The following is a 10,751-nucleotide window of genomic DNA, read 5'->3' as shown; positions in this document are numbered from 1 at the left end:
TATATATATATATAATTATGTATATATGTATGTAATAGCCAGGTTCAGACTTATGCCTCCTGGTGGCTTAAGGATAAGTCACTTTCATCTGTATACAGTCGCATTTCAGCTTAGCGTACTTCTGTACTTATCAGCAACCATATTATGATTATTTTTTCCTATACTACCGTTTTGGATGTGATAAAATTTTTAATATATTTTAAACTGAATGTTAAGCGTAAAGTACAGGCTAGTTTAGGTTAGGAACGATGTGATACTGCTGTTAATGGTAAGATATCTGGAAAATATTCTAGTGCAGGGTATAATATAATGTCTTCGTTACTTAACAGAAAGGCCAGAACCCCAAAGTGACTCTCAAGTTGAGGTGTGACTGTATGCATTTATTATATATATATATATATATATATATATATATATATATATATATATATATATATATATATATATATATATATATATATATATATATATATATATATATCCACTAAACACATGAAAGATAAAATCACACATAAGGATAACGGAAGGTCGCCAATTGAAAGTTCTGATCAGTACAAATTCTACTTTATTGTACACAACTATGGCATTTCAAATAATAGAATACTGATTCCACTCTCAATAAATAAAATCAGTGCTAGAATCTAACATCACACTAAATTACTGATTCTGCTTGCAATGAGCAAATAACTGATACAATTCACAGCACAACGGAGAACCCGCGGCTCGAGCAGTACAGATTTTGGTTTCTTGCAATAATGCACGTTGCTGAGCCTGCCCGCATTCGGGCAGAATTCTCCAGGCAAGTTGGATGTTCAGGAAGACGAGGGAGAACGATATAACAAGTCTATGGAAAAAAAAATCCCAGATAAAGCTTTGTGTATATGTGGCTTCTCTCAATAGCAATTACAAGCACATGGGAGGAATAACTCAAGGTTCACTATGAGCAAGGGACGCTTAATTCACGAAATTAATCCACACAGGAAAGCACTTGAACACTGCGTAACGGGCTATCAGAGAGCATTTACTGGGGAGAGAAATTATGAAGTTAAATGAGAGATTCAGGATAAGGAACAGAGAACTGGTAACTCGAATGCCAATAGGACGTACCGTGAGTTGCAATGCAATGAGCACTTTGCAATAAAGGCTGGATGATCTGCAGTATATTCCTTTTAGAATTCAAAGGGCTGCTTGTGGCTTGGCTGCTTGTAGCCTAGGTTCCAGTTCACAGAAAGAGTACCGTGCACGTAACAAGGTTAAGAAAGCAGCAAGACATTTCTTACTGACTGGAAGGTGGACTGAGCAAGACTGAGTGTGATTGTTGTTGTTGTTTTTTAAGATTAAGCCAGCCTTGTGCTGGCACGGGCTCTTGCTCCTGGAGCAGCCCGTAAAGACGTGATTGGGGAGTCTGGCTGGCTTTTATGACTTCCTATTTCGCCTGAGGGGGAATGCTGTTTTCTCCAGCATTTGGACACCGACTGACCTCTGTAAAGAATACTCGAGAACCCGTAAACAGCTCACACAGTAGGAGGTAGACGAAAAAAAAAGAGATCAAAACCTGGGACTTGCAGTTTCCCCAGCGTTTAAGCGCTCCCAGTGAGTAATCTCATTTCCTGCCTGGACCCATTGCGAATGACATACCTTAAAAGTGCACTCACGCTCTTCTGTCGTGTGAGGCGACCTTTTAACCCTAAGAAATCTCCCCCAAAATGGGGGGTCGTCTTATACGTCGAGTATAAAAAGCAAACCTTAAATCCTGCTGAGATTTTTAAAATGGGGGGTTGTTTTATACTTCGAGTATAAAAAGCAAACCTTATTTCCTGCCGTGATTTTTAATGACAAGCTAGCCCCTGAAGTGTCGATAGTTGTGTCAATAGTTAACTACCATCATAATTATCGATACTGTAAACAACTGTAATAACGGTAAACCCGTAGGTAATTCAAGTGGATCACTAATGACTCAGCTATCGATACTGTAAATAAAACAACTGTAATTACAGTAATAATTGCAGGTAATTATCATAATCAGACGTTAGGATCGCTCTCACTTTGTTATTAGCTTTATGCAGAGTTCCATTATTATAAGGCAATAATATTAAACAATTTTGATATTGAAACTTATTATCAGTGACATTTTAACATTGATAGATAATTTGAAGTTACCAAAAGGGTAAATAGGGGTAGTCTAACTTTCTAGTTTACGAAAAATAGCCGTGTTCATAGTGAATCCAGGTAATAAAGTCACAGGAAAAAAAGTCACAGAAAAAGTTATGATTATTTTTATGGCAGAAAAGTTCAGTTTTGTGGTAAAAATTATTTTTCCTGTGACTTTTTCTCCTAGCCAAAATTGTGAATTTTTCCCTATGATTTCATTACTAACCACCATAAATTAATGCGACTTTTTTTTTTTCCCACCCAAAGTTGTGAATTTTTTTCTGTGACGTTTTTCTGTGACTTTATTACTGGCCACCGTTATTACTGGCCACCGTTCTGAGTTCCCAGTCGTGCTCGACTTACGAGCCTGGTTGTTTACTAAAGGCCAGTATTTCCTTGGTAGTATTTTATAATCAAATTATAGGGTTTTGTGATACCGATAGTTCCCCAGTTATCCTTGATATCAGGTTCTTTCCAATTTTAAAGGAATACATTCATGCGGATCTACTTCCAACGGGTATTACTCCACCGATAGTGACGTTTTTGGTACGATAATTCCAATAGGTATTTATTTTATCTATGTACCAACTAACTAATAAATTGGGGGTCGTCTTATATGCTGAGTTGCCTTATACGTGGGCATATACGGTATATATATATACACACACACACACACACACACACACACACACACATATATATATATATATATATATATATATATATATATATATATATATATATATATATATATATATATAAATGTATGTATGTATATTATTACTTCTCTAATTGCAAATGGTGTTATCCTCTGTTCATCGCTCCATCACCTTTAAATAAATGTTTGAAAAAAAAATTAGAAATTTGCCTTAAAAGATTTTAGAAATTACCAATGTCATGTGCATATTATAAAAATATGAAGCCTGGCTCTGTCTCATAAAAGACTGTGCATTTGTGTAGACGACGCCAAATTTCATCCTGATATTTAATTTTCAGCAGCACAGCAAATTGGGAAGACAATGTTTTTGGCAGTGGTTAGCCATATTTACTAATTTTTCGTTTATCTTAATAAAAAGGTTTTACACATTATACATTTATTATTGACTTACACCTTAAGTTTTTATAACATCTTGAAATTGATATCAGGGTGGCCTATTAAAGAAATTGATATCTGGGTGGCCTATTAAAGAAATTGAAATCAGGGTGGCCTATTAAAGAAATTGATATCAGGGTGGCCTATTAAAGAAATTGATATCAGGGTGGCCTATTAAAGAAATTGATATCTGGGTGGCCTATTAAAGAAATTGATATCAGGGTGGCCTATTAAAGAAATTGATATCTGGGTGGCCTATTAAAGAAATTGATATCAGGGTGGCCTACACACTGTAACTAGCTAGTGAGTCTGTAAAGTCCTCGCTCAACGGGTTCTCTATGGTGAACTTCCCGTTTTCTACGGTGTCTTCACAGCTGACCCAGGGTCACACTTACACAACCTTATTATCATTGTTGTGATCTGTATATTTATTACCTGTTCATTTGCCCTTGTACATAGTATATGCGTCAGAGTATTTTTTGTGCCCAATCAGCTGTTGTTAATCATCATGTTGTCTATATGTACCTGTCCTGTTTTGTGTAGAGAAATAGTTTGACCTCGGGTCACTTGTAAATTTTGTATTGACGTCTGCGTATACGCCGACGTCTGCACGCCGTTTTATAAGCGGGTCGCTTCATCAATAAACCAGCAGTACTTGTCTTCCTGCTCTTTCTTTAGCACCTCTCACAAGTCTGTATCAGATCTGTTTTGTTGTTGTATGTCTGAACTTTCATGGCAGAATCTGTTTTTTTTTTTAATGGTTTTAATTATGCAGTCAAAAGTAATTCAAAAGTAATTGAGTTATACGGGGTTATTGATAAAAACAATGATTATTTTTCGTAAGTTTTGATAAGACAGTTACTCTAAAATACGAGAGGAAACGTCTAACTAATTCTGGGCATGTTCACTTCTGAACCATGCAGCTTATCTGTAAAATACAAGAAAAAACTGGAATCCCATGGCACTTACGATCGTGAATACATTTGGTAAATATTCCGCTCTTCATTGTATTGGCAACCATTATACTGAAGAGAAGTGCTAAAATCCACTGGCTCCAACAACGAGTAAAATCTTTTTTCTTTCTGTGGACTGAATTCAAAAGAACCCATTAAGATGAAAAAAAAAGTGAAGTGAAATAAATTCCCCGCACATCTGCAGCCACGCACCATAATGACTCTCGTGCGTGACTTGAAAGTCAATTGGCGAAGGGACAAGGATATCACCAATAGTACCGATTTAGTGAAATAAACTACTGGTAAAAAAAAAAAAAAAATTGGTGTCGTTTGTAGTATAAGGCATGACTCGTCCATCGTGGATGTGAACATTCGTAATTTGTACATGAAATAAACCATGGTATTAAGACGAAAAATGTGCTTTTTTTCTTCATGAATCGATACCTCTAACAACTCCTCTACCGCTTAGGTTATAACTTTTGTTATCGTAGATTAGTATGGTATTCTTATATCTTTGCTACTATAGAATGCGATCGATGGCGTGTGGACCATTATTCTTTATGGTAGCAATAATGTTTCTAATTACACAGAAATGATCATGTCTAAGCTCGTCTCTAACCGCGGATAAGCGGAAATAACAAGGTGTGGACATCTAGAGACAGTTATCCAAGGATTTACTGCCCCGCCAAGTTCAATATATCTACTTCTTCAGTGAGATTGTATGAATCTAGATAAATTGGTCGTGAAATAAAATATTTCCTCCACTTCACGTTCCACATTATGAAATCTACAGTAATCCAAACTCGCAATTAATTCATTCTCTGCAGGCAACATGAATATTATTTGTTTTTCTTCTTTTTTGGAAAAAATACAACTAAATATTTCGAAAATGTTGTCATTCTATATGATTATATATGATTTGTCTTTAATAGTTCATTACTACATTCATATGATACTTTAAAGTATTTTCATGAAGAAGACATTACAAGAAAACTAAATGCCACCAAAGCCTTTACGTAAAATAAAAAAATAAAATTGACGTTAAAGAAACTGACTCTGCTTCTGAAAGAATGCTTATAAAAAATGAAGGCACGTCAATGAAAACGACATGCAGGCAAAGGACATTCAGCGAACGCCCAACATTTACCGTAGGATAGCGTGACTCGATCGCTCAGGAGGAATTCCGAAACGTCAGGGCCAATAAAAAAAGGTGGGGGCGTGGGAGGGAGGCGTGGGGGAAAGATAAAAAATTACAAAAAAAGACCTCCGTATCACTCCTGATATGAAAGAATATGTCATCATTGAAAAGTTACTGAAGAGAGACGAAGGAAAAGTTTGCGCGAATGAAGTCACTCTTCCGAGTACAAACCTACTATTGAGCCATTAATGAAAAGCCTAGCTGGATGACTTGTGACAAAGCAACTTTGTGAATGTATACTGTAAGTCAGTATAAAGATGTATCAAATTTAGAAACGAAATCTCTCTTCTTCATGCGTCCAAAACATAACTGGTAAGAGTAGCTAATACTGTAGTCGTACTTGATTGTATAGTTTCAGTCAGGTGAGACGCAAGGACACAGATCGCTGAAGCCTAAATAATGTAATACACAGTTACCCTAAACACACAAACTTTTAGAATATCTTTTGTAAGAAAGAAGCTGAATTTAAAACTTGAGCACCTTTACCTGATATTTTTCTGTTATAGATTCAGTGCATATATGCTTCCGCATCTACAGCACTCGAGAAATCAAGGTGTCATCGTCCATCATTTTATGTATATTCACCCAGAGAACTAACATAAAACAGCTTAAAAAGCGGACAAAATCCCCCGCAGTCAGGCATAATCTTAGTACTTAAAGTCAATATGGCTTATGTATCAATTAATTAGGACAGAAAACAAGACAAGATAGAAAATATCAGCATTAATGCAGAGTGGTTAAACAAAAATACAGAATTTCCACAATATATCCTTCAGTCAAGGAGGGAGAGAGAGAGAGAGAGAGAGAGAGAGAGAGAGAGAGAGAGAGAGATAAATCATGTCATAAACTGACCTGGCCTGTCGGCTAATCAATAACTATGGTGTAAATGAACAACTGCTTATCAATCTGAGTATTTATTAAAACTCCTTGCAGTAGATACTTTCTAGAAATACCAGAACTCACGAGTCAGCTATTTGGTTGTGACAAAAATTTAATGTATTTACCTGTTCCAAAAGAAGGAAAGCCTGCGGATCTCCTCAAGAGGACCGTCACGTGTTCCTGTGGGTTCAAGACATATGCCCACGTGACTGGATATAAGAACATGAGTTACTTTGATATGTTTTGCCTCATTTACGGTATCCTAACTATCAGGTGCAAGTAATGATAGCCTCAAAGTTTTACTAATATTTAATCTTACGACTGATAAGTCTGGTTGACACAGCCTAGTTTGCATTAAGACTGATATTAATTCAACGACATTATTTTGCCAACACATGTAGCATATATCGCTTAAAGTGAAGATATCAGTATTCGAACTGGAAAAAGAATGTCAACCTTTGAGGTTCTTAAGAAATGGAAACGTTAAGCCAAGACAAAGATGTATTATTACCGTGCCAAGTACTAATTTGCTTCAGTAAATGTATATGAATTTGACAGATTTTTTGTTGCAGTACCTCTAATAAATTCTATCTTTCTGCTCAAGTTCGAGTCCTACAAGATAAGAAAGAACTTATTCACTTGTTTTGCTACCGGATTTATTGCTTCGTGTGGAATACGCATCCAAAGAGTGTGAGGAAATCGGTGAGTGAGGTTAATTATGGATTTTGACAGTACATGCTACTGGTGAATGAAAGCCGTGAGTCCTAGATAAATCATCTTGTTTCTATTCTGGTTCTGGTAAAATGCTTTCAGTTTAACTGAAATACGTTCATATGTTTATAAATACATTTTTGACCTTCGTCGCTTGGTAGGTTAACTAACTGTAACCTCACTCTTTCTCCATGCATGGGTTCAAATTCCATCTAAGAAAGAGAAACGTCTTAATTGATGTCCACGTCGAATTCAAGGATCTCAGTAGAAACTGTTTACAGGAAGTATGAGGCATTTCTTCAGTTAGGAAGTAATGTAAGTGATTCCTATTCATGATCACGTCTCTCTACCTTAAGTGATTATTTTTTTTCAGATGATATATACGTTTCTAGTCTTTGTCGCACCATATCTTCAAAGGCCTCTGTTAATAAAAAGATATCATCTAAGGTCTCAGTTAACAAAAAAAAAAGAAAAAGAAAATCCACTGGAGCATGTTTTTTGAGTTGAGATTTCTTGAAATAATTTTTGTGAAATCATCTTTGTCTAAAGCTCCATTATAGATATTTTTCTCCCTGCGGGTACCTAAAGTTTTTCGCTGTAAATGACTCCTCGATTCTTCGGGAATATACACATAAATTTCCCATTGTTCTCAGAAAAAAGGCTGTAAACGATAAACAGGAGTAAAAGGAATCCACTGGAAATTTCGACTGTTTTCTTGGTACTCGAAATGATAAGTTCTCAAGGGGCAAAACCGAGATATATCGAAGCAAAAAAATGCTCAGAAAAGTATTGCCAAGAGTTTTTATATATCGCGGTTGGCATGTAGGTGTTCATGAGCTTATAGATGAAATTCTTCATCGCCACCTATTGATCTACAAGAATTACTGACGGTGTGGAATTGAAACCGCAAAAACAATATAAGTTGCTCAACAATCTTCTTTCTGCCAATACTTAGACAAAAAAGCAGACAGGAAGAACAGCCATTTAATGGGCATACAAATCAGCGATAGAAATGCTCTTCTGGGGAATCGGGAAAATCATCTAAAACTACTTTAGGAAGTTCTCTGGTAATTTCTCACTCGAAATATAGACCTTCTCGCTTTTAGTCAGAAAAAGTGTAGTGAATAGTATGTTGCAAATTTAACACACGAAAAGGGTTATTTAATATATATATATATATATATATATATATATATATATATATATATATATATATATATATATATATATATAATATGTATGTATATATATATATACATATATATATATATATATATATTATATATATACATATATATATATATATATTATATATATATATATATATATATATATATATATATATATATATATATATATATATATATATATATATAGCCTATATGTAATTCTAATAGCCACAATGCCCTCTTAACTTCGCTAATTCTTCGCTTTTTGGATATGCTTGTAACTACAAAGCCGATAGATCAAAAGGAAGAAATTGAAGAGCCTGTGACGGCCGGCCACGGGAAGCAAACCTGAGTTACCTTAATCACAAGGAGGTCACGTTGCCGACCTGCTCGTGGTCAGGTCGGCAACGTGACCTCCTTGTGATAAGGTAACTCGGGTTCGCTTTCCGTGGCCGGCCGTCACAGGCTCTTCAATAGAAGGTCGGCAACGTGACCTCCTTGTGATTAAGGTAACTCCGGGTTCGCTTCCGCGGCCGGCCGTCACAGGCTCTTCAATTTCTTCCTTTGGATATATCGGCTACGTAGTTACAAGCATATCCAAAAAAAGCGAAGAATTAGCGAAGTTAAGAGGGCATTGTGACTATTAGAATTACATATGTGTCTGGTAAAAGTGACCAGTAGATTCTGCATATATATATATATATATATATATATATATATATATATATATATATATATATATATATATATATATATATGTATATATATATATATATATATATATATATATATATATATATATATATATATATATATATATATATATATATATATATATATATATATATATATGTGTGTAGCCTCAGGTAGAATTACTAATATTCTTAGTATTTACCTGTAATTATTAAAATTGTGTGAAATCTCAATACCATGAGAATCACTTTCATATATTTTTATAATAATATTAGAAATTATCCAGAATGCTCCGACTATAAGCAGTGAGGCAAACTTGCACTGCAGCTTAATACTAACTCTGAAAATATGGACAATTAAGGCAAAGTTAGTGAATTTCATTTGCAAAAGTTCACTTCATTATTTTGAAATAACACCTTTGTAATAATTCAATACATAAAGTACAGATTTTTTAAAGTTTAAGCTTGTTTATATATAAGCACTCTGATACTTTTCATGCAGTCATATACAAATACACTTACGGTATAAAACTGAAGCAGCATTACATGTGAAGGTCTGAGTTACTGTTATTATCGTTGTTGTTGTAAGTTCTACTGGGATATATACCAACACGGATTCTTGCTGCTGGAACAGCCGGTAAGTGAAGCTGTCGATATGTCAACGTTCATGAGGCGTGGTGTAGACCTCTGGTTATCATCGGTCTACAGGGAGTAAAAATGAAAGAACAGCATTGAACCTTTCACAAGCATAAAACAATAAATTTTACACATCGTATACAGTGGTTTGTTTCTCAACTCTTTCGTACACACAATATATATTTATATATATAAAAATATTGAATATATATATATATATATATATATATATATATATATATATATATATATATATATTATTATAAGTTAAAAGAAGTCGCTGCACAGCCGACCCTTAATTTGCCCTTAGTTTATTGAGAGTAGAATCGTCGCTGCATAGCCGATCCCAGTTGACCTAAATATCAAAACACTTAAAGTTATCAACATTTCGATCTGTCCCTTTCCTTTACATGAAACAGACATTTAGAGGGCACGGTCAAAAAGGACAAAGATAACAGGCTGAGTGTCACTACCTTAAGCAGCTTAGCCCAACCAAGCTGCTAAAAACAACCATTCTAAAGGCAGATTGAGCTGGCTGAATTGTCTTTCCACAGGACACCTGGGGAGATGCAAGCAGATGGTCAAGACACCTGGAAGATGACACATCTTGGGCAATGGTCACCATACATGCCCGACATCGGGGCCCCTACCATCGGCAGATGCCTTAAAAGGAGCCAGGACAGGGAGATCTTAGCAGTCAGCAGTCTTCAGTCAGTAATGGGAGTTAGCAGTTAGCCAGAGCAATCGTACGTGCGTGAGAGGTGCTGAGAGGCCCCTTCCCCCTCTTCCCTCCTGTCCACACCCAACTCCAGACTCGTTACCATCTCTACAGTCATCCTCGAGTGGATCGTCCAAGTGATAGTATGCTGTGTCATACGTGTGATTCTTTGCCAGAGACCCGCTTCCCCTAAGGTAAAGTACGAGTGAAGACTTTTCAGTCACGATAGTTTGCCATTAGAAGTGTTTATTGAGCGCCAGCATTCTACCTCTATCCTTGTGCCATTTTATCCAGTGCCATTGCCAATGTTCTGTGTTCCAGTGTAAAGTGTTCATTCATTCCTAGAGTCCTTGGTACCGTCAGTGCAGCCTCGAGTCATTGTATGTGTAATATTTTCCTTTTACTGGCGTGTAATGTTTACTTCTCTATTGCCCTTTCCTGTGGACTCATCTTGGACTGTGCCTTGCCATCATTCAAGACTTCAGTAGAAAGATCTTCAGGAGTTGCAAGCCTCCTAATAATTCATTTAACCATTTTCCTTTTGATTCTTT

The 10,751-nt window shown here is 35.7% G+C and overlaps 1 protein-coding gene across 1 annotated transcript in view; it reads left to right on the top strand.

The window, feature by feature from the left end:
* The window catches only part of LOC136839622 (piggyBac transposable element-derived protein 4-like), a 16,241-nt gene extending 6,091 nt beyond the window's left edge, over positions 1-10,150 (top strand). Inside the window, exon 3 of the mRNA XM_067105937.1 lies at positions 10,037-10,150. Within this exon, the coding sequence (XP_066962038.1) occupies positions 10,037-10,150 (114 nt within the window). The remainder of the gene's footprint in view (positions 1-10,036) is intronic.
* Positions 10,151-10,751: the final 601 nt, after the last annotated feature.

Source organism: Macrobrachium rosenbergii, chromosome 1, assembly GCF_040412425.1.
Source record: "Macrobrachium rosenbergii isolate ZJJX-2024 chromosome 1, ASM4041242v1, whole genome shotgun sequence".
Lineage (NCBI taxonomy): Eukaryota > Metazoa > Arthropoda > Malacostraca > Decapoda > Palaemonidae > Macrobrachium > Macrobrachium rosenbergii.
Note: the sequence above shows the minus strand (reverse complement) of the source record. Positions and strands in the feature narration are given on the sequence as shown.